We start from the raw sequence: 24,963 nt of genomic DNA on the forward strand, positions 1-24,963 counted from the left end.
GATCCTGCAACATGTTACTCATATGAATAGTCCCATTACACACCTGTGAAAGCACTTTGCTGCGTCAGGATCAGAGTGCTCAGCACCTTGTAGAATTAAGGCCATGTGTACATGTCTATAGGGCCCAAATCTGCAAATACGTATGTACCTGAGTAACTTTACTCTTGTGAGCAGTCCCATTAAATACAATGGCACTGCTCATGTGAGTAAAGCTACTCATATGTGTATTACTTGAGCAGAAATGGCACGTTTCTGGCATTACATGTAGAGAAAGCACCAAGTAAATAAGATCATGCTTATTTTCAAGTTTGAACGAAAAAAATTTATTTACAATAGAGAATTTTATTTGAGACATGCATTTTTTTTCATTTTTCATTTTATTTTACAAATCAGCAAATGCAGATCAAGTTTACACTCCTTAAGGCAAGAGTCCCCATGCAAGAAATACATGTTTATATTAAATCCAAAAGACATCCAACATGGGAACTCATGTACGAAGGGAAGGCTAGGATCAGCAACTTGTAATTTATTAGAGAACTTGACCATCTCCCTGATACAGGAACTTTGAGATCAACTTGCTATGAAATATACTATGAAAATGCAAACGATAGCAAGAAATTCTGATAGTCATCTTAGTACTGCATACAATTAAATCAACTTTATTTAGAAAGAAAATACAGTAGTGCATACGAAAAAGTGAAAATACAACCTGTCCACATCAATATATGGACATCAGTGTGCCAATGGTCATATTGCACTCAATATTGAAGTCCAGAAATTTGGTTAAAAGTTAGCTTTTCCCCATTTTGGCAATGAGTTCATCACAAATCTTCGTTAATTCTTCTATCTCTTTATTCTAAAAAACAAACAAAACAAATTAACAGCGCAAAAATATCTTTCAAAATATAAACATTTAAACAAATATAAACATAAGGCATCTTTTGCATTTATTACTATGTGATTTTAGGAAAAAAAAATCTTTTTCACCACAAATGACAAAAGAAAGATAGAAATGAACAGTACTGCAATCAATACAGCAGTGTCAATTTAGCGGGTCTGGGAGAGCGCTCTCACATTGATTTGTGTACTCCAACTCCCTGAGAAGCATAAGGGAAGTTCGCAGGAGAGTGTCTCCCATTGACACAGCGCAGTGAAGATACTGCAGTATTCACATAACTGAAGTAGCATAACATAGACTGATTTACTGTGGTAGTGTAGACCGCCCTCAGACTCTGTTACCTCTGCATCCCCATATGGTCTGGCAACACTGCCAAAGCACGGTTCTTCTCTTAAAAGTAGCTAGGGGTCCTAGCTGACAGACAGCTAATAACTGTGACACTGCTAGTTCTGTAAATCCCAATAAATATGCGTAACTTTAAAAAAGGATAAAAGCTGGTCCAAGTACATGATTTAAAAACAAAGGAAATGACAAATAAAAAAATTAACATTCTAAAAATTAACCACAATTCCTGTGCATTAAAAAACCTTTCAGTGAAAAGGAAACGGATATAGTTTAATCAAAGACTAACAGGAAAATACACAACTTGTGAGTCAGCATATAACACAGTGCATTTTATAATGAAGCATGTATGATACACGCAATTTTCTCTCTCTGATTTAGCCTGCAAATCATCATTGGGGTCATTTTGTGATTCTAAATTTTTTCAGACAGGTTAACTGCATTACTTTAGAGCAGTGTTTCCCAGATTATGTTCTGAGGAACACTGGTGTTCCGCACAATGTGAATAGGTGTTCCGTGAAAGAATCGTAATTAAAAAAAAAGGGTCTTTAATTTTTTTTTATTTTAAATTTGGCATATTTGAAGTGTAGTTTACAACTCTTTTTAAATGACTATAATTAACATAAAACTCTTTTTCCAGTTATTGATAGATCTCATATTGAATATCATGCGTAAAGAGAATGCAGCATGCAAGCATGTTGACGTCTACCCCTTTCGGGCACGTTTCAGGTAGTGACATCGTACCCCTTCCGCTTGAGGCTGTGCGAACTGCAGCGGTATGCACACACCATTCTCTTTATGCCATGTTGAATATAACATATTCACTCAACATGTTCAAACCTGTGGGTCTTTACCGTGTGTGCAATAAGCACAACTAAACTAGCTTCGTGCAAAACAATATAAATATTTGTGACAAACAAAATTTGTCAAGAATCAGTATTTCTAAATATTGTTACTAAACCTAATCAGCATGGATTTGTGGCTAAAAGAAGGAACTTTGCAACGAAAAGCAAGTTTTTATGGTACTCCAACTGTGGCCGAAATAAATGAGCAAAATATTGTGACACTTCAAAGTGAGGATGAACAGTCGCAGTCTTTTGTTGCCGAAAAATCTGTTAGTCTAGTGAGTTATCCAAGGTGAAAGAATTTCCATCGAAGTATATCAAAAAACAAGAAGAAGCAGGTGTTAAAAGACAGAAACAAAAGTATGATGAAAGTTATTTGTCTTTCGGTTTTACGTGTGTTGGAAATAAAGATGTTCCTGATAAGCAGTGCATCATGCGCAACAAAATACTATCAAACAGTTCATTGGCTCCTGCTAAACTTCGTAGACATTTGGAAAACAAGCATGCTGAATACAAAGACAAAGATATACGTTTTTTCAAGAGGCAGCATGACTCACTTGGAAATTGTAAACTTTTGATGTTTAAAATTGCTAAAACAGACAACAAAAGTGCAACGGAGGCAGCTTATCGAGTAAGTTACTGTATAGCGCTTGCCAGAGAAGCTCATGCTATTGGGGAAAGACTTATCAAGCCTTGAATGAAAGATATTATAGCGTGCAGGTTGAGCGAGCAGTCTGGTAAAAAAATCGATGCTGTACAGTTGTCAAATAATACTGTTGCACGCCGTATTAAAGATCTTGCCAATGACATAGAAAAAGAGCTAGTTTGCTGACTGAAAATTTGCCATGAGTATTCATTGCAGCTAGATGAGTCCACTGACGTTTCAGGACTTGCTGTGCTACTAGTATTTGTCTGATATAGATTTAATATTATTATTTAAGAGGACCTGCTCTTATTTGAATCTCTACAAAGCAACATGACTGGAGAAGAAATAGTCAACTGCATCAACAATTGTATCAGAAAGCATGAAATTAATTGGGAAAAATGTATTGATGTATGTACTGACGATGCTCGGGCAATGATTGGGAAGATGAAGGCAGCTGTAACGCGAATCATAAGTGTGGCACCAGAAAGCACTAAGAGTCATTGTATTCTACAGAGACAGGCACTTGCAGTTAAAAAAATACCAGCATATCTGAAAATCATGCTTGACGAAGCAGTACAAATTATCAATGTTGTCAAATCTCAACCACTTCAATCCAGGTTATTTAAAATTTTGTGCGAGGAAAAGGGTAGTCAGCACAAAACGCTTCTTTTACATACAGAAGTGAGGTGGCTATCCAGAGGAAAATCCTTTTGAGGCTTTTTGAGCTTCGTAGTGAACTACTGGTATTCTTCATTTCAGATAATTCAGGATGAAAATTTAATGACTGTCTGACAAATTCCTCATGGCTAATGAGACTTGTGTATCTTGCAGATATTTTTGCAAAATTAAATAAAATTAATCTGTCACTGCAAGGAATGAATGTGACTATTTTTACTACAATGGATAAAATTTTGTTGTTAAAAAAGAAACTAGAGTTCTGGGCATCTTCTGTAGAACAGAATAACTTCGACTGCTTCCCTAAAGTACATGAATTTCTGACTGAAATAAATTCTACAGTCCATGAAGAAGCTTCCAGCACCATTTTACAGCACTTATGTGATTTGCAGGCCTCTTTATTAGAATATTTTCCTACAACTACTTATGATAATCCTTGGGTTCGAAATCCATTTGTAATTACAGCCAAACCGGTTGGCTTTACTGCACACGATTATGAAAACCTAATTGACTTAATTTCTGACTCTGATTTGAAACAAAAGTTTAAGGATCTTCCGCTGAATAATTTTTGGAGCAGCCTAATAGAAGAGTACTCTAGTGTGGCTAAATGTGCAGTTCAAGTGCTCTTTCCTTTTGTTACAACTTATTTGTGTGAGACGGGATTTTCATACTATACTGCAACAAAAACCAAATATAGGAATAGACCTGATGCTGCGCCTGACATGAGGATTCAATTTTCCAGCATTATCCCTAATATTAAGTGAATTTGTGATAGAAAAACGCAGAAACACCAATTCCATTAAATCCAAATTTGTATTTTTGTTTATAAAAATAGATATTCCTAGTAAAAATCTAATTTGTTTGGTGTTTGTGTATATATAAAAACAGGTTTTTTAAAGAAGAACACTGTTTTTAATTTTGACTCTTGCACTTGATTTTTGAACTACTTTATATGCACTTTCCAGTTAGAAATTGTTAATTCAAGTTATTTTAAATTTGTATTTTTGCTTTGTTTTATAAAATAAAATATATTTGAGCATAAATAATGCAATTTTTTAATTTGAAAATGAAAAAAGACTACAAAAGTGTTCCATGGCCAAAAAAGTTTGGGAAACACTGTTTTAGAGCAACTAATGCTGGCAAACTGCATCACTGTAACTGAGTTTTACTACAGAAATGCTTAAATTACCTTTTGTTCCAGTGTTCTTTCCAATGCATCCACTTTCAGCTGCTCTTTACGGAGACTGGCCTGATATGCTGTTTGTTCTTGTTGAGCCTTGCCTCGGACTTGTGCAATTTCAGCATTGGCTCTATAGAAATATAGGTTGCTCTGGTGAATGTTAATTCTTGCAAAGGAGAAGACTAAGGCTAACAACAGTTAAAATAGATGTGGCGGATGAATTTGGATGGGCAGTTGCTGGGCACCACTTTGAATGTGCCCTTGAAACTTTACAGCCACCTTTCACTAAGATAATAAGATATTTCTGTCTCATTACTCCAGCTCTCCCTTAAATAGAGACTGTGAAGCTCTTTTTATCAACTGTTTCATGCGGAGTTAACTGTTCTACTGATTTCACTTGAAGCTCTTCTTAAGCCTCTGACCATGACCACCTCTGATTTCCATGGACTAGACGAAGTTGGGAGAGCATTGGAGAAGTGAACCCAAATGTCACTTCATTTTCAACATAGATCAATTTTAGTGTTAACATTTTGGAAATATCTCATGTGTGTCTTAGTTCAGATAATGATCATAAGACTTAAATGTAAGTGGGCACTAGGAACACTTAGAGCTTGGCTATACCTGTGAGTTACAGCACATTAAAAGAGCCCCGGGCGCACTAGCTCACAACCCATCCACACTGGCAAGGCACGTAGAGCTCTCTGACTCCATGGCTAGAGCGCTCCTGGTACTCCACCTCAGAGAGTAGAATAACATTTGTTGCGCCCCGCTGGAGTGCCCCAGCGTCAGTGTGAATGAGGTGTTGCATTACTGCGCTCTGATCAGCCTCCGGAAATGTCCCATAATCCCCTTAAGTCAAGTGGCCACTCTTGTTATTGTTTTGGATATGGCGTTTGAAAGCTCCATTTGATAGCCGGCATGCTTATCTGCTCCGAGACAAAGCAACCATTACTGTGGAAGGTCTGCTGCTGTCTGAACTTACAAGACAACATGTTGACATGCTCTCAGCCCCCCAAAAGCCCACTCTCCCTCCCCCTACATACACATAACGTACTCCCTGTTACACTCACCCCACCCTCCTCATTTGAAAAGCACATTGCAGCCACTTGGACTGCTCTCTGTGGCCGTTGCAAGAGCTGCTAATGTGGCCATGCCAGTGCGCTGTCAGTGTGGACAGACTACAGCACTGTACGAAGGCTGGTTTAACTCAAAGCGCTCTACATCTGCAAGTGTAGCCATGCCCTTACTTGATCTTACCAAACTAGCAAAGAAACCCTCTGAAGCTGTCTGTCTTAGGAGGAGGCCCTTCATGTAGTCCATTTCACAGAGTACCATTATAGTTTGCCAACTGGTTTTGCCTTGATCTCAGTGACCAGTTAGCATAGTGTTGGTGATTAGCGCTCATTTGTGGCCATGGATTTGCCTCCCTTCCCCACAGAAAAAAAATAAAGAAAAGCTATTGGTGATTTATTAGCCCAAGCCCTCCCCATCTCAGATGAACATGTACTCAGTAATGTAAAATATAGGCATACAGTGCTGCAAGTTATAAAATATTAGGCCTGTCTATTGAGGATGTTCCTGTAATCTAAACACCTGAAAAGGTAAATACTCAAGCAATTACCTGTCCAGTTTTTCTTCAGCATGAACTTTGAGTGCTTGGTACCTCTGCTCCTCTTTCTTTACTCGTGATAAATACTCCTGTGCACATTTCTTTAACACTTCTTCATTCTTAAATGAGCAGATTGAAGTGTCAATGGCATATCAGTAAACAAGGTGACAGTTTTCAGTCTGTGCTGGTGAAATTACAGGATTTAAACTCCTGTAGCAATATATTGCTACACACACACATCATCATCTGAGGCAATATTTTATGAGCCAAAATGTTACAATACTGCACTTCGTATGTCGTACTTGAGTGAAATTATTTGTTTTACAGGTTTGGGATCCCCACAGCCCTAAGACCTGTACAAACTTAAAAGAAGACATGGTCCTCAATCAGAAGAACTCATAGGCAGAATGCTAGATATGCGTGAGCCATCTCTTAATAAACAGATAATTCAAATCACCATTAACACAATATATACTGCAGTTGCTCTGTAGCATATACGAAGTTGTTCTTCAATAATACTCTAATACTTCTGGAGCTATTCCCTCATAATCAAGCATAAACACATACATACATCCCCCCACTCCCCCATTACAATCTAATGTCAATTTGTAACTTGGACAAAAGACGCAAAACAATGACAGTAGCTAAAGGTAAGCAATATTTGTATATACCTATAAAAGAGTTTCTTTAGTTTTTTGGAAGGAGGAGAGTTTAAACCGCACTATCTTTAACTGTGACTTACTTTCCGAAATCCCTCCAGAACCTCTTTCATTTTTTCGTATCTCCTAAAAAGGTCTGCCAGTGATTTCTCCACAGAGTTCAGGTCTGCCAAAGCTTGTTCCTTCTCCACTATTAGCTGCTGGACAGTATGATGGGAGACAGATTTCTCTCTCTGTTCATCCTCTGTAAAAAAGCAAGAGTATAGAACGGGTTATGTTAAGAACATTGAATGACTATCACCTGTAGCTTTTATGATACTCTGCTGTATAGCTTGTAATAATAGTGAAGTGTTTGTATTGGATCCAGAAAAGGCATTATACAGAGGCATAATCCTGTGCTCAGTATAATTTCTCTAGTTATAGTAGGTTTTATTTTTTGATGTGAGAAACAAATGTGATCATATCTTGACACTAGTGATTTATATAACTTTGAACTCAGTTGTTCACATTAAAGAAAGAGAGGCTGGATTCTCCCTTTTTGCACCAAAGAGGAGCTAACCGTAAATAAATTACATTTCTGCACGATATTGATATGTGGCATACATTATTTGTAATGCTCAATCTTAATGCCTCCTGCCATAGTGATTAATCCAATACAAACTGCTGGCTTCATTTAATTACTCTTGAGAAATTAGGCCTTCAGTTTATGTAGAACTGAGATATGATTTTGCTGTGTATTGTAGGCCAATGCAAGTCAGGAAACTTGGCACCAGATTTATATTTTCTAAGTTCAGCTCTATGATAAACATAGGAGTCAAGTACAACAGCATCTTTTTTGATCTTCTCATCTCTGTAACTTGAAAACGAGGAATGAAGTCAGGGAAGAGCCTGATTCTATACAAAATATTCCACCGCTCTTTTCTCCAGGTGATGACTCAAGAGATAAACTGGCACCTCTTTGCAAATATAGAAGGGAAGCTCTGAAATTCTGTTTATTAAATGCTTCACTTTTCATACCCCACAAGCTACAATTCCAACGTTCCATATTTCCAAGTCCATTCTGAATAATTACACATTGTAAAGAAAACACAACTGTGAAAGATAATTTTATACTGTTTTCTTAAATCTGTTATAGAAGTTTAGATGAGGTAACAAGTTCTCTCGCAACTTTCCAACGTGTTTTTTACACAAACCATTTAGCCCTATTGTGTTCTCAGATATGGCACAGAGTTCAATTTTTAATTTGAATTGAGGCTGTAGTTTGAAATTAACTTTTTGAAGTGCAGTTCAACTTGGAAACGTGACGACATAGAAATGGCACTCTCATACTCGGATCATCTGCTCCTTCTGGGTATTCAGAGGTTTCTACTGATTATTTTGTTAGCCCTGCTGAGCCAATGCAGTTGAGAGAACATGAGCTGGTTTTCCATCTTGTCCATCAACTGAAAATGGTTTTCAAAGTTCCAATCAGCACATTTGTGCAAACTCACTGACAGCACTGGCATTAAACAAGTGTGGCTGAGGGCATAATTTGGCCTGAAAACATTTTTTTATTATGAGTGATGTATGAGATGCAAAACCAGAGTGGTTCTCACGGTGAGTGAGCTAGCATGGGAACTAAAATAACATTCTTTCATTTGTAAACTGTACACATCTGATAAGGAGAAACCATTGAGAAACACTGAACTCTACAATACCATGTCACTTTTCAGAGTTTCCCTTTAATAATATTTTAGAAAACACTGTTAAGGAATTCTAAGTCCTTGTTTCAACTGATCTCTAAAAGAAATGCTGTGAATATCTATGGACACAAGGGAATAAAGGGGGAACCAGTTCCATTTTTCATCCCTCATTTATTTTCCTAGTCTTCCCAGGAGTCTTCTGCTGAAGTCCCATCATTATGTTAGTTTTTCTTTCTGTTTTGTTTTTTTAAGGATCATATGCCACTTAAGGCCCTGATCTTGAAACAGATCTGCAGGTACAGGCCCATTTTCCTGCACCAAATCTTACCTCCTTATGATTCCATGCAGGAATAAGGGTCCATATGTGTGGAACTGTTTGCAGGATCGAACCCTTAATGTACACCAAAAAAACAAAATTTTTCCTTTTTCAGTGTCAGCAATTACACTAATTCCTATGATATTTCAGTGACTTCCCTTTCCTTCCATTTCTAGGGCAATCTGCACTATAAAGAATTCACCACACATGGTGACACACCTCTTCACATTCATAAAAGAAGCTCCTTTCCCTCCACCTCCTTGAATCTTGACAACCTTCCCTATATCAAGAAGGGCTGCACCAGCTCCCACCAAACCTGATCACCACTCCCTCCCCCCTTTAGTTGGCCAGTGGAGATTAGAAGAGAGTGACATTTGGCGTTCACTTTATCTCCCTCATGTCTTGCATGCTGTCCCTGTCATGCCTTCATGCCAACATCTGGCCAGGTCCCAAACTTAGATCCCAAAGAAGGAGAGGAATTATTTAGGTGGTACAAGGCAGTATTGGATAAAACTATAAGGAAAATGTAGACTATCAGGACAAAGCTTCCTGACCGCAAGCTCTAGGAAACTTAAGAACAGTATCCTAAGGGAAATGTTGAAAGCCACATTGCTTGAGATATTTTAAACAAGGTTGGACAAAGTGTGAATATATACTATGGACGCTAATCCAGCGTGGCCTGGGGTGAGATTGGAAGACATAATAGATATTTTCTATCACTTAAATTCAGTGACTTCCTTGCTCAGTACTACTGTGGAACTAATAAAGTGCCAGCAAAATCCTAGTTAGACAATTATAAATAAATATTTATAGACAAGCTTAAATAATTCCTTACTTAAAATGACTTCCCCATCACTTGAACATACTGTCCACAATTCACAAATAAGAAAATCCTCCGTTAGTCTTAAAAATGATATTTTTATTGAAAGAACCAGAGAAAAACAGATACTACCAAAAGAAAGATATTACCCAATATCTTTCAAACCTATTTTCAATCTCAGTTAATATTTGCATTATTTAATGGAGATGAGGCAAATACAAAGAACAAAAGCAAAAAAAAAAAAGCAATATGTCAAAGTTGGTGAAAAGCATTACTTACCAGGTTTGCCTGTTTATTTGTTTTGCAAGCAAATAGCAAGAAGCAAAAAAAATGGAAGCAAAATAGAACATCAGGGATTTTGTTAGGAAAGCAGAAATAAATTAATGCTCAACAACCTGTAATGCAGAAAACATAAAATTCTTTTGTTTTTATAATGAGATTTTTAAAAACATCTTTTAACTTTGAAATATATGAATATGTTTCTGGAGAGAAAAATTACAAATACATTTCCATTGCAATGGTGAAAAGTAACCACAAAATGGACCTTTCAGGAAAAAATTATAGATGAATATGATGCTCACGAAGGCAAAGGACTATTGGTGAAATGCATCCTTCTACAAAGGGCCAGGACAAGTTACCACTTAAGTACGGCCGAATGGTGAATTTTATAATGGAGAATTGACTTGAGCCCAACACAGTGAAAACAAGGGCAGTGTAAACTTTCTTACACAGTTCAGCTGATGCACCCCATTCCTGATCTGCAACGCCGTTACTAGTCCACTCTTTGAGCTTCTCATGAACAGAACATGCTAAGAGTGTGTGTGCGCGCACACGTATGTGTACAAACATGCAATAGGTGCTGAGGCAAACTGGAATTAATTTAATGAAAAAGGAAGCAAAGACATACATGCAAAAAGGCACTAGTTGGGTATGGAGCTATGTATTGACAGCTACAATGCTCTCACCCACACAATACAGATCACAGAATGGAATTTCTTGGATGAGCTAAATAGAGCAATATTTGTCCCTACGTGTATAAACTAGCGAATTTAGGATCTGCTCCCATTGAAGTCAATGGTAAAATCCCTATTAATGGGTTATATAGAGAGACAAGACATTCTAGAAAAGCTCTATTAGGATCTATTGACCTAACTGAATATTCCTTCAAAGGGATTAGAGAAATAGGTTCAGTTGTAATTAAGTCGACTTCTAGTAGATGGTTTTATAAAGAGATCAAGGGTTCAGTCATAAATAGAAACAATTCAGGTGAGTGTACTCATGTTGAAGTATACGATTTTCCTTCTTTTGTTTTATCATTAAGGCAGCATTGCTTGCAACAACAATGCACACCTGGCTCTTCATGAGTACAGGTATAGTATACTGCCAATCAGCTTTTTTTCTACATGCTAAATTACCCTATTCCTTATTCAATTAAGTGAGCTCATCATGACTCAAAATTAATAACATAATTTAGAGCCATGTTTCAAAATATCTGCTACAGATCCTGTTTTGACACAATTAGACACCGTTTAACAAGCATCATCAACTTGTATGAATTCAACTATAAGGATCCTACCGTTTGCTTTGTGATCAGAGACCAGAAATTTTAATTATTCTTCATTTGTTGGAAATAATGATAAAGAAAACAGCTGAAGTTCCTTAGAATTTACTCCACGGTGAAACTGAATGTTTTTCATTCATCAAACATTACATGATATAAAATTGACAGTGTATCAGTGAAAGGAGCTCAGGCATCCTAGTCATGGGTGCCTTAACAGGCTAGTTATAAAATAAATAGATAGGAGCAGCTTTGACTGAGATGTACAGCTATTAAATTATATTTTATTTATAAATCTCGAACACTGAATGCTCACCTTCAGGCAAAGGCTAAAGGTGTTAACAACACAGTAAGCTGCAATCTGAAAAACTGTGTGTGCAGTTTAAAGTAAGTCATCTGTAATGGGCACCCATTTGCTACTACCTACAGCGTCCCTTTTCTATAAAATTCCTGTGCTGTACATTCTTGCATCATTAATTATATTATAATAATAATAATAATAATTGTTATTATTATTATTATTACCACCACCATGCTGCCTAGGAACCATAGTCACGGATCAAGGTCCCTTTGTACAGCTCCAAGCACTAACTGAACAAAAATTATGTCACACTGAAATCACTGTGTAAGTGGAAATAAATAGTCCCCTCCAACAGGTATAAAATAAAGTGCACTAAATAGTTTAAAAGTAGAACTTGCAATAGTAGTCACTGAAAAAGAATATGGTTAACTATTCAAACTGTCTTGGAAGAAAAGGACAGCTGTAGTTTCTGACCAAATGTATGGCCAGGTGAGACTGAAGAACTTTCTAAGTTCCTGTTGTGGCAGTTCGTTTCTGTGTGGAGGCTGAATACAGACTTAAGTACTGGAACATAAAAAATGGAAATATATCCTCAGCCTCCCTGGCTATGTGCTGCAAAACCCTAAAAAGAAGACCTATCTGGGATATGGGACGAAAACATTTGACACAGGGAAAAGCCAACTCAGTCCTGGGATATATGAATCTTGGACATGAAACACAGGAAACAATTTCAGATTGTATAAGAAATCAGCAAAGTCACATTTTGAAGACTCTAGGGCCTGATTCTCCACCGCACTGAGCCAGTTTTATGCTGCTGCATCTCCACCAACTTCATTGGAGACAAACCAGCATAAATCTAGTATAAAATAGTGGAGAATTCAGCCCAACGTGTTTTCTGCTATTATAAAATGTGCATTACAAGTGGCAGGGCACCAGGTGAAGGCAATCCAAATTAAATGGGGATTTAAAGCTCTTAAATTCGAAAGGGTAAGAGAAGTTAGGTCAGCACTCTCCGGAAGGGGAGTTTAAGACCTTATTCTGAAGTCACTTATGCAATGCTTTTTTACATTTTTCACCTGAATGGCAAGAGATGCACAATGCTGCAGTGAATGAAATCAGTGATCTGCAGGGGAGGGAATGTATCTCCCTAAGGTTCTACTGTTTACATGAAAAGAAGTTGAGATCTGTTGGTGCAAAAATAGTCAAATTATTAATCATTATTATTATTGTCATTTTGCTTTGGGCAAAAACAAGCAAGTCTCTTATAATTCACTGGTTTAAATTAAATACGCTTAACTCATCTTCTGAGCTTCTTACTCACTTACTCCTTCCACAATATCCAGCCCAAAGGTCTATGCAGTATATGTGGGGAAGTGCCAACATTATGAAAATATCACTCTAATGTTAGTGACATTAATGTAGAAGAAATTAGAAAAAATAACCAAAACATTTGGTGTCATGCAAGTACGATACACAAAAAATGGAATGTGTCAGTTTCAACAGAGGGTAACACAATGACATTTATAAATGTCAATGATAATACTCTAGTAGATATTATGAAAACTTTTCTCATTATCAGTCAATTTGTAAGATAGAGGCACATATACATTACATGCCACACATATAGAGCTTTACTGGGTACTCCCCCCATGACCATTCTCTACTATAAATAATGTTATATTGTAAAGAACAGTAGAAATCCTCTGAGCACATTACAATACAACCACTTTCCCCTCCCTTTGATGAAGTCATTAGTCTGAGCTGACCTCCCTTCTGAAGCTCACATTCCAAAAGAAATAGATTTAAGTTTATCTCTGATTGGCCTACCTTTCCTGGCCCTCGGAGACAAAGCTCCAAATGAAGCATCCTGCTGGACACAGCACTAGCCACTCTGCCCCCCCTCGCAAACTGAGAACCTTCTATAACAAGAAAGCCAGAATCTGAAGATAATAAGGGTTAGGATGTCCTCCAAAGAAGGCTTTTCAAAACAGGGCCTTTTGAGCTAGGCCTAAAATGCCAGCAGAGTCCAGGAGTCTTGCAATTTCTGTTTTTGAGAAACTTTGTAAGTGATCTTTTATTTGCAAGACATTTTGTGAACAAATATTTCCCAACTTTTCTAGGTGTAGATCCTCTCATAATTTATATTCCCAAAGCCCCTTAACTTCAGTAAGTCACTCAGGGTTTTGCCCCTAGTGATCTCTGATCTGAGAGTGGAGTTAATTCACGTTTTTGCTGGAATAAATGTACCTACAAAAAATGGCCTCTGTTGGTGTGAAGAACCAAGTTTTGGTACTGGTAGTTAAGAAAAAAGTTGTGTGTGTCTGGTAAGAGTAAGTTAAATGACACAAATGCCTTTCTGCGAGAGATATTCTTGAAACTCAGCCAAAATAGTTGTGCATTCTGGACATGTTTTCTATGGAATAACTTGCTTTTGGTGAGAAATCTTGGACAATCTCAAACGCTTCAGATTATAGTATCCGCAGAATGGAGTACTTATTTTTCAGCTTAAACTAGCAGCATTTAATTCTGCCCTCAGAAATTCCCATGAACGTCCACAGGACTTCAACAGGTGTGTCCAAGGTCAGAATTAGGCCCCCCAGCCATACACATATTTCTGTGCTCTCTTCAGGAGTTTACAAAAGCATATTCCACAGCAGTAACACCTACCTATCATCTGAGCAATCGTCTTCTCATATTCTGAAACTATTTTCCTATAAAAGAAATGAAAAGAAAAGCCGTGTTTGCAAATGTTATAGTTGCTAAGTGCTTACTTGAATAACAAGACTATTAAACAGCTGCACTTTTATATCATGGCAAAATGCAATACAGATCCACTTCACACACACTTAGAAGCCATATAATCTCTTGTACTATTTTGTTTGAGGCTGTTGCATTCTTATTGACTCTATGAAACAAAAATAACCGAGCAATAAATTCAATACAACCAAGCAGTTCAAATGCTGATTCTAATTTTTTAATCTGCCATTTGAATATAAAACGAAGAGAGTAGATACAGCTTCTTTTATTCACAATAATCCTACAGTACTTCACCAACCATGAATTATATCAAGGGTTATATTTTCATTTAGGATCTGGAGCCATGGAAAGTTTGATTCATGTCAGTGTGTGTGGGGTGGGAGGGAGAGAGACAATTTTCTTCCTTTTTTTCCTCTCTCTCTTTTGATTGGTTTGTGTTTATTTTTACTTTAAACTTCACAGAAAAGTTAGGTTGGTTAGGAAAAAGTTGAGAGGCCCTCATTTTAAAGATAGCTATCCAGTCCTATGCACATCAAATACGAAGTATGGGATATTTAATTCAGTTTTTAAGACTGAAAAAATCACCCAAAATAGTCAATCATGCAGCACATGATTGCCCTAATTTTGTGTAATTTCTGTAAAACAATCAGCAAAATGGTAATTTCACGCTTAGGCCGTATTTTAAATAATACAGTCACATCCTGCTTTGAATTTTCTTCTTGAAAAGAGGTTAACAAAAATAAGAAGATTAAAAGTGATTTGAAAAGCTGATCCACTGCTTCCCAGAGCCAAATCAAGCTAAGGAAATGAGACTAGCCATAGCTGTTCTTTGAATTATGAGCCACATATGACTGTCTATCAAAACAAAATAACCATGTGTTTAGTTCACCTGAAGTGCGTATTCAAAATATCCCTTTTACATTTTTTGTTTGTGTTCTGTAAAGTTGATTTTAATTGCTGCATTTTGGAAAAGTGTTTTGCAAATAGGGTTGTGTTCTGGGGTGGGAGAAGGCTCAAGTCCAAAAGTTGATAACAAATGGGGAACTGATGGGATAACGCCCAAAATACAAATGAGTTATTTATAACCTCTCCACCTAAACAAAAACAAAGTGAAACCCAAGTTAAAAGTGACTCTAGCAATTAATGTAAAGTCCACCCTTAATGAACACTGGCCCAATGCTGCCTCTATTAGCCCCAGTCCTGTCGAGGGGTCAGAAAAGCCAGCTGGGAAGTCATGTTGATCTCAGTGAGACTCCACATTGAAGTAATGATCCAGGTTGTAGAGCTCTTTGCAGGATTGGAACTAGGAAATGCACAGTCACGTGCTGTGCTATTTGTGGAAAAGTAGGGCAGAGCTTTGGCAAGGACTGCACAGCTCTGTAGTATCCATCTGGGGATTTGCTCAGAGTTGCTGAGGCTGCTCTCAAAGCATTAATTTTGCTGTAAAAAGACAATTTAAATTTAAAAACAAAGTTAGCTGTAGGGATTTTCTGTTGAAAGGAAGGCATCCACAGAAGAGTTCAATAGCTACAGTAGGAAAAATTTTAGAGACAGATCAAGTTTTTAACAGCTCTGTATACCTTAGGAAGTTATATGGTGTTAGAACAGGAACCTGAGGAGTTATGGCATCAAACTTATTGTTAGACACTATGTGCTAACACAATGTAATTTCCCAGTCTAGACAAGTTAGAAATAGAAAGACAGGAGACCATGCTGTCCATTTCTTTGCCACAGTAGGACTGTTTGCTACAGAAAATGTTCTAGTGTTTTGCCCTGTCTAGATTTAAAAGTGCAAGGTGAACCTTGTGAGACTATTTCACGACCCCAGAAGATCTAATGTGAAAAAAACATTTTCCTAACATTCAGTCCACATTTTGCAGTACACAATTAGCTCCCCAGTTCTATCCACTATTATGTTATTATCCTTGTTCCATGCATACAACTCTGCTTGATAGCAGCAGAAGTTGTAAATATAGATCAACATTTGAAATGACCCTCAAATTTTTGCTTTCAAATGCTTGTTTAAGCAATGTCTTTGCAAGAAAAGTTTTTAAGAACCACCCCCTCCCCCTGTAAAGCCTCAGATGTGGTTGTGGCAGTTTGCTCCTTAGAGGAGTGACTAAAAAAATAGGCCTGAAATAGGGCTCTTATTTACAAGATAAAAAATTAAAAATACATGAAAAAAATTAAAAACCTTAAAGACCCTCTATAATATCTGTTATCAGGTTTCTTTTCCTATTAATCATATTCTCAGGCCCAGTTCGGTGAGACAGACCAGCTCATTGTGTGTCTCACTTGGTCTTGTACAACCTATTTATGCGATGATACCAATAATAAGGACAACAATCATTTGGTACACATCTGGTACCAAAACCAAAATTTCAGCAAAGGGGAAAAACAATACTGATCCTTTGAGCAATACCATTCAATATATCAAAATACAGTGTCTTTCAGAGAGAAGCTACAGTTCACCATCACCCCTTGGAATGGCAGAAATAGACCCAAAAAACAAAATCAAGCTGATCTTTCTTCTATGTACAACTTTAAAATGACCTCAAGAGTTGGGTGAGTACTGCCAAAAACTTCTTTGCCAATAGTCACTTGGATGTGTAAATGAATCTGCTTTGCCTGTGCTGTTCGTGCTCTTTTTGTTTTCACCTTCTGCAAACATTCATGCTCTTGAATTTTACTGGCACAAATGCTATTAAATTTACCAGTGTGAATATTCCTACAAAAAGTGCAGGTGCATACACTCAGCCAGATAACAGAAATAATACCATGTTATCTATCTGACTAATGACAACTAAACAACATAGCCCGAATAGGGGAACGTTTACCTTTCGGCAGAGAACCAGCCTAAGATCAAATGCACCCACTCCTCTTAATGCTCACTATTTTGAGGATTTTATGTGGTTAAAGTGATGATTTGGCCTTATGTCTATCTGAACAGGGGTAAATTTCAAAAGTAGTGAATAACAAAAACTAACAGAAAATGACTTAGGATCAATCCAAAGTGTGTAGTCCAAAAAAATACTGAAATTTTTTTTTAATAACTAATACATTTGTGCAAATCCCAGTTTGTTTGTGGATATTCATAAGAAGAAAGATTCAATTAATCTTATCAATGACTGCCTCACCTCATCTCCATCACTTCCCTTCGGCTTTCTTCATATTTGTCTTTCCACTCAGATACTTCTCTTTCTTTGGCCACAGTCTATACAGAGAAAGGTGAAACAGGTTGTAAGAAAATTAGGTAAATCCAAGGAATTCATTAAGACAGCTAGGTAGCTAGATACTAGAACTAAATTATATTTTAATGGGTTACATAACTGCTTTTTAAATTTAATATTCAATGCTGATACTAGAGCAGGAGTTGGCAACCTATGGCATGTGTGCCACCTTTGGCCTGCGAGCCGATTTTGCCTGGCACGTGGCTGCCAGCTGGAGTCCCAGCCGCTGGCCCTGCTCAGCGTGCAGCCGGCTGAGTGAATGCAACCTCAGGCCAGCAGAGGCTGAGCAGGGCTGGTGGCCAGGACTCCAGACCAGAGGCAGGCGGGCCCCCCAGCTCCCCACCTCACCGTGCTCGGGTTCTGCAGCTCCCGGGAATGTGAGCCGCCGGGGCACAAGGCCCTTATCCTGCTGCGGGAGGGGCAGCGGCTCACACTCCTGGGAGCAGCAAAGTGCGAACGTGGCGACGGGAAAGCTGGGGGGCGCATGGGGACCATCACCCGCATGCATTTGCTGCAGGAGCCCCCCTGGGGGGAGCCACCGGGCCACAGCCCGGGCAGGGGCACCCCCCGGCTCCCTCCCCAGTGCACTCGGGTTCTGCAGCTCCCAGAAGTGTGAGCTGCCGTCGCCGCTGCCCCTCCCGCTGCCTCAGCACTCCATGTGGAATTTTGCCTTCACGTGGAGACAGCGTCTGACCGGCATGGGCATGGTACGGGGAGTCCCGGGGAACAGTCAGGAAGCAGGGGGAGGATTGGATGGGTTGGGAGTTCTGGGGGTCCTGTCAGGGGTGGGGAGTGGTTGGATGGGGCGTGGGAGTTCTTGGGGGTCTGTTTGGGAGCGGGGGTGTGGATAAGGGTTAGGGCAGTTAGGGGACAGAAAGGGGGTAAGGTCCTAGGGGGGGCAGTCAGGGTACAGGGGTCTCAGGAGGGGCAGTCAGAGGACAAGAGCAGGGAGGCTTAGGCAAGGGTGGGGTTCTGGGGGGCAGTTATGGGCAGGATTCCCAGGAGGGGGCAGTCAGGGGACAAAGAACGCGGGGGGGGGGTTGGGGGTTCTGACCAGGGCAATTGGGGTGGGAAGAAGGAGGGAGTGGATGGGAGCTAGGGCAGGGCTCTCCCCTCTTTTTTGATTGCTGAAATATGGTAAACCTGGGCGAGGGGGGAATCGGGGGGGGGCATGGGGGCTGACGACCGCATACATCCACTGCAGCCTGCAGGAGCCCCCAGGGGAGGCACCAGGCCACAGCCTGCGCAGGAGGGGTGGGGGGCCCAGCTGCTTCCCGCTAGCAGTGCCGCTGCCTTTGCAGGGGAATTGCCCTCCTGCACCGTGCTGCCTCCTCCATGGCTGGGGCTCACTGCTGCTGCAAGTGAGATGCTCTGGCTCTCTGATGCCCCGGAAGGTGGTTCCTCCCTGCTGAGCTGCTGCAGCGGCTCAAGCCCGGCAAAGCCAGTGAGTGGACTCGGGACGGGGACCACCTGGGTGGGGTGAGGAGGGCTCGCAGGGGGTGTGTGCACCCTCCAGGAGAGTTCGGGGGTGTGGAGGGGGGAACTTGATCTGGGGAGCAGCCCCTGGGCATGGCTGGCCCCTGGGCAGGCTGGCCCCTGGGGTCTATAAAGGCTCATTGGGATTTGCCCCTAATGAACTGATGTGTGGGGGGGGGAGGGGCGCAAGGTGGAAGTTTCGCCCAGGGTGCAAAATATCCTTGCACTGACCCTGCCCCAGGGAGTGCGTGCACCCCAGGTTAAGAACCACTGAATTAAACTGATAAGATCTGCATTTTAATTTAAGTTTAAATGAAGCTTCTTAAACATTTTAAAAAACTTGTTTATTTAATATATATACAACAATAGTTTATAGACTTATAGAGAGAGACCTTCTAAAAACATTAAAATGTATTACCGGCATGCAAAACCTTAAATTAGAGTGAATAAATGAAGACTCGACACAGCACTTCTGAAAGGTTGCTGACCGCTGTACTAGAGAAAAGCCTGCACTAGAGATTTCATATCCAGATTTGGATCCAAAACTACACACTCTCAAGGAATTTTTCCATTTCAAAACATAAGGCCTGCATTCAGATGTGTGCATGTGGAACCCAACTCAAACGTCCCCAAACCCTTTTGAGAGGTGGTAAATCCAGTGTTTAAATTTATGCTCCTCCCTAATTACACGAAGATACTTTTACAGAGCTATTCTATTCCTCTGTAGAAGAAGTGCCCTTATATCTGATTCCACAAGGGACCAAATCTTTAAATTCTTGAGTAATGAATCCTGAAGGAACGTTCTACTTTCGTGCATGTATGTCTGAACTGAATAACCATGGAATCATAATACCCATAACCTACATTCCTCCTTGTCCCTCCCCCTCCTGGTATATGTTATATCCAAACAGTTTGTGCTTTTTTAACATTAGATTGAATCATTTTTTCAGGCAGGGACCAGTCTTTCATATTTTCTGTGAAGCACTGTGAGGCACTATAAAATAATAAAAAGTAGAAGCCTTATAACATTTGTTTTGAAAAGATTAACCAATATTCCATTACTCAAGTTGTACAGATTGCAGGTAACTGCACAGTGCTATGTAAAATAAATAATACAAATTTCCATATACTGGGTCTGATTCTCATCTACACCAAGCAAATAAAACCTACTTCCATTTCAAGTCCCTTTTATGCTGCCAGAGCAGTGTAAAGGGGCCTTACTGTATATAAGAATCAGGGCCACAGTTTTCAGTACAGACTATGTCTAGTTCAGGTGAATTGATTTTGAGAAAGCTAAGAAGAAGGAAACTACCAACAGAAGAAACTTCTTATTTTCAGAGACTATAAAAAGTTACCTCCTGTCTGGCAATTCGTAGTGCAGAATCTAAATCTTCTTGCTGGTAGAGCAGATCTGTGGTATTTTCTGCCTCAGAAGTGCTGATTCGGGAGTACAGAGTACTTTTAGAGATGGGAACATCTGCTGGAATAGCAGGCTCTTTCTGTATTTAAAAAAAAAAGAAGAAGAAATTTACCATTGATTATGGGTTTACTAATAGTTCAGCTGGCCTTTTAATGGGAAAAATGAAACAATGATGAAATGTGACCTTACAATGAATGGAAAACATTAGAGTGACAATCTGTTAATATTCATGACTTCATTCTTATATAGAAAACAATGAAGATAATGCTGGGAAATAAAATTTTGAAGCCATGAGTTAGAACTTCTCAAAACTATTCTATACCTGAAAAAAATGAAATATCCAACAAAGAACATTTGAGTGAAGAAAACAAGAAAAAACGAGAAGCAGTCATCACTGAAGGGGAATCAGTTTGAGTAAAACAATATTTAAAAAGACAGAAAAAGATAAGCTAACAGATATTGTACCTCATATTAGTTCTAACCAGCTAATGTACTCTCTGTCTACTGTAAATCAGATTCTATAGATGGTATTAGGGTACTTCAGTATAGGTGGTGCTACTAGGGTGACCGGATGACAAACATGATATATCGGGACCGTGTGCAAACCTGGGAGGGAGGAGGAATGCTGTATGCTTGGGGAAGAGGCGGGTCCAGGGTGGGGATTTGGGGAGGGATCCAATGGGGGAAAAAGGGAGCAGAGCTGGGGGCAAGAGCCCCTCGGGGCTCCGCCTGTGCGCAGGAGCGGAGGGCAAAACTGCTTAGTTGTCCAGTGTCCTGACTGAACATCAGTTGGAACGCGGGACAAACAAGCAAATATTGGGACAGTCCTGATAAAATCGGGACGTCTGGTCACCCTAGGTGCTACTGCTCCACCTGTATAGAATGTGTGAGTACTAGATAACATTCATAAATTAAGTTCAGTTTTATTTCTAAAGGGCCAGTCTTACTCATCCTACTTGCATGATTCAGATGAAGTCAACACAGTTTGGCCCAAAGGTGCAAATAAAATGAAAAATGGGGAAAATATTTAAAAACTAGCTATGCAAAACTTACATGCATTATCTTGCAAATAATATAATAAGCCTAAACAATGCAAGATACAAGACATTCAGGGCTAGCCACAGAAAAAAATGAGAAAGATTGTAAAAGAGAATTAAGAGGGTACTAAAAAGATAAATAATCACTGTTTTAAGAAAAACATGTGGAGGGTGAAAATTGCTCAAGAACGGTTTCATATGTGGCACAAGAGGACAGTGGAGGAGACAGTACAATATAGGTAATATATTGTTAGAAATAACAGCATTTTTATCCGATGTTGGACAGTATTTCAAATTTTTTTGGACTCAGAGAAGATTACAGAAATGGGGTTCAGTGTTCACAAGCACTATCTCAGCATCACACAAACATTAATTAGTGTAGCCTCACAATACCTTAGTAAGGGAAGGAAGTACTATCACCTTCACTTTACAGATGCGGAAATGAGGCACTAGAGATTGACGACCAGGTTCTCCATTACTCTGTATCTCAGCTAGTCATTTACACTAGTGCAAAGTCAGTATAAACAACCATTCAGACATACTAATGTACATGACTACATAAATTGCAGGGTAATGGAAAATCAGGCCCTACATGACTTGTGCAAGGTCACACAGGAAGACCATGGCAATGCTGCAAATTAAGCCCAAGTCTCCTGATTCCCAGTCCATTGTTTTAACTAAAATGTAATATCCTTGTTTAAGATGGTAAAACCTTTATTTAAAAAGGTCCAGGAAACTAAAGGCCTACAAGTTCTAACAAGTCTCAAATATGCATATGAAAAATGTTTTAGCTTTGTTCAAATCTAATTTAATGGGTAGCTGGGTTTCAATTATCTTTAAGCACTGTTAAAAAAACAAACCAAGAGCAACCCTACTCCCCCCTACACACACACACACACCCCTTTAGCAAGTGGATGGGACTTTGCAGTAAAGGGGACTCAAGTAAGATATACAAAATCCTTAAGAAAAGAAGAGAACTGATGCTCGTAAGAATTTTTTTTGAGCTATCACATATAATACTAGGAATAATGGGACAAACTTCTGTTAAAGAAGTCTCAAGGAACTTAGCTTAACTCTTTACACACAGAACAGCTAATGTAGTAAGTAAAATACTAAAGGTGGCAATAGAAGCAATTTGCATTATCTAGTAAGTAGCCATGCAGACTAAACAAAGTTTAATGGATAGGACTAAAGATGTTGACATAACTTGTGACATTCAATTAGTAGTATACATGCAAGTACCTACAAAAACACTGCATGTGACAGCCTTTGGATTCTGTGCCTTGAATATGGCTTCTTTAGGATTTGCCTTTACTGTTATGACTTTGTTTCAGGTATTCGTAGTGCTTTTGGGGTTTGTTAGTATTTCATTGTTTATATCAAAGTTGTATTTGATCCTATATGTTCAAAGCAAAGTACAAATATCAGGCCAGATCCTGCTTACTTTATCCAATAAATTAAATGGCTCACTCAAGTTAGCAGTATTTGGCCTATTATTTAATCCTCAAAACATCTCTGTCAAACAGGTGAGTATTATTCTGCTATTTACCAGTTAGGAAACAGGTAGAGATGAAATAATTTGCCCAAAGACACCTAGTGAGCCCAAAGAACAGCCAGGATTAGAACTCAGAACTTCCTGATTCCTATAATATACAATATTTGTCCAGATTCATTCTCCCAGCAAACATTTCCAGCAGTTAACTTGTTTGCCAGAAGATTCATGGAAAGCAAAATCAAAAAGGTACAGAAATACACTAAATATTATTTAAGAAATTGAATGAACATCTGAACAATCTTTTACCCAGCTCTGCTATTCATAGTGGTATCATGTACTATGTTAATCAATGCTAACTGCATACACATTACAATGAAAGCCAATGGAAACATTCTCAGGTAGAGAGAATTTACAGCCAACTGGTCAGTAATGTTTATGACCAGCATATAGGAGCCAGAGAGGAAGGGAAACAAGTCACATTAACAAAACTAAAAGCTACAATTAGAAAGGAACACGGAGTTACAGCATCAGCATTTCTAACAATTGAACACTGTTTTTCTTTGTTGAAAAGCAGTATTTCATATGGTAACATCCACCTTTGCTTTATACGTTCTTGATGCACTTGACAGCTTTGTCAAAAAGAGAAAACAATATTAAATTGCAGAACCTCAGACTTCAGATCAACAGTTTCCCCAGATGCTCAGCTACAGTCTTGGATATCTGAAAAATCCATGATTGTCCTGTTTCACAGAAACTCAATTTTATTCAGTGGAATTCACCCTTTAGGGCAGAAAGTCTCCTGTAGAACAGGTGGGATTTTAAAGAACCAGGACTGTACCTGAACTGCAGCAAAATAAAATATCCCAAACGCCATAGTGATATCACACTTAAATAGAATGCAATGGTAAGGGATATAACTTATTGCTCAAATGGCTCATTTGCTCTTAGAAACAAGCATATTGATGATGACAGAATGTTTTTTCAAGGTTCTCTTAAACCATAGCAATCCAGATAAAGAAGAAAAATTTCTTATGCCACATTTGTCCTAAGTACTGTATTATCACTGAGCTTGCGCAGTACAAAAAGCTTGCAGCACTTCACTCAGCTCAAGTAGTTCCCCTCCACAGAGATTATCAACCTCATCCAACATGCACAGTATTTCAAATTCTGATACATCATCATTTGACATCAACTCATCTCTATTGGTAAAACTTTTAAAACCAGTCCTTCCATGTAAATAAAAATGCCACAATGCACAAGAATTTGGGTAACAGTATATGTACTCATTAATAACTATTCCTTTCTGATGAACCATCTGTTATTCTCTTCTCCGATCCATATTACACATCTCCATTTCACATTATGTGCTACGTTTGCATGCCTTTCCTACTGAACGATATTTCAGATGTCAGATCACTCCCATGACACACTCTCCCTCTTGCTCAGGCCCCATATATAATAATCAACTCTGCATCGAGTACGTAATCCCCAAGGTGCATTCTGGAGTATATACGTTTTACGTCTGAACTAACTCTGAATACTGTAGATATAAATCTGGTTTCACAGTAAAGTATTCTTTCCTCTTCCTTCCAGATGAGTGCTTAAGTAAAATTATTTTACTTAATTAAGTGTAAATATATCTATACACATTCCTTATATGCAGGCAGGGTGTGTCTGTATGGTATTTTAAAGCTCGGCGTTAATTTATGCTAATACTTTGCTACTGGATGATCACACTTTCCTTAGGACTGTAAAAATGGTTTTATGACTAGATTCCATTGCTGGAGTGATGCAAAGCAGCCAAAGCACAGGGTTAGAATCTGGTCCATGATTTTTATTTTTTGGAAGCCTATTGTACCCTCATTGCACTTTTAGTAGCACTGATGAGATATTCACATGCACACACAGATTCATAGATAGTTTTTCTACTAAGGGACTTCCATTCTATTCAAAAGGGAGAAAATATTTTTCTAAATCTACTCGTTATGTTATGTGTACTGATGGAATTCTGACCCTA

General features: G+C 38.8%; 1 protein-coding gene across 10 annotated transcripts in view; it reads right to left on the minus strand.

The window, feature by feature from the left end:
- Positions 1 to 296: 296 nt before the first annotated feature.
- The window catches only part of TACC2 (transforming acidic coiled-coil containing protein 2), a 148,527-nt gene continuing 123,860 nt past the window's right edge, over positions 297 to 24,963 (minus strand). For all 10 annotated transcript variants that reach the window (XM_075072499.1, XM_032776699.2, XM_075072498.1 and 7 more), the window contains 7 exons: positions 20,350 to 20,493; positions 17,426 to 17,502; positions 14,199 to 14,242; positions 6,938 to 7,098; positions 6,208 to 6,314; positions 4,596 to 4,716; positions 297 to 856 (listed from right to left, as the gene is read on the minus strand). In XM_075072499.1, the coding sequence (XP_074928600.1) occupies positions 791 to 856; positions 4,596 to 4,716; positions 6,208 to 6,314; positions 6,938 to 7,098; positions 14,199 to 14,242; positions 17,426 to 17,502; positions 20,350 to 20,493 (720 nt within the window). In that variant the 3' untranslated portion in view covers positions 297 to 790. The remainder of the gene's footprint in view (positions 857 to 4,595; positions 4,717 to 6,207; positions 6,315 to 6,937; positions 7,099 to 14,198; positions 14,243 to 17,425; positions 17,503 to 20,349; positions 20,494 to 24,963) is intronic.

Source organism: Chelonoidis abingdonii, chromosome 15 (assembly GCF_003597395.2).
Source record: "Chelonoidis abingdonii isolate Lonesome George chromosome 15, CheloAbing_2.0, whole genome shotgun sequence".
Lineage (NCBI taxonomy): Eukaryota > Metazoa > Chordata > Testudines > Testudinidae > Chelonoidis > Chelonoidis abingdonii.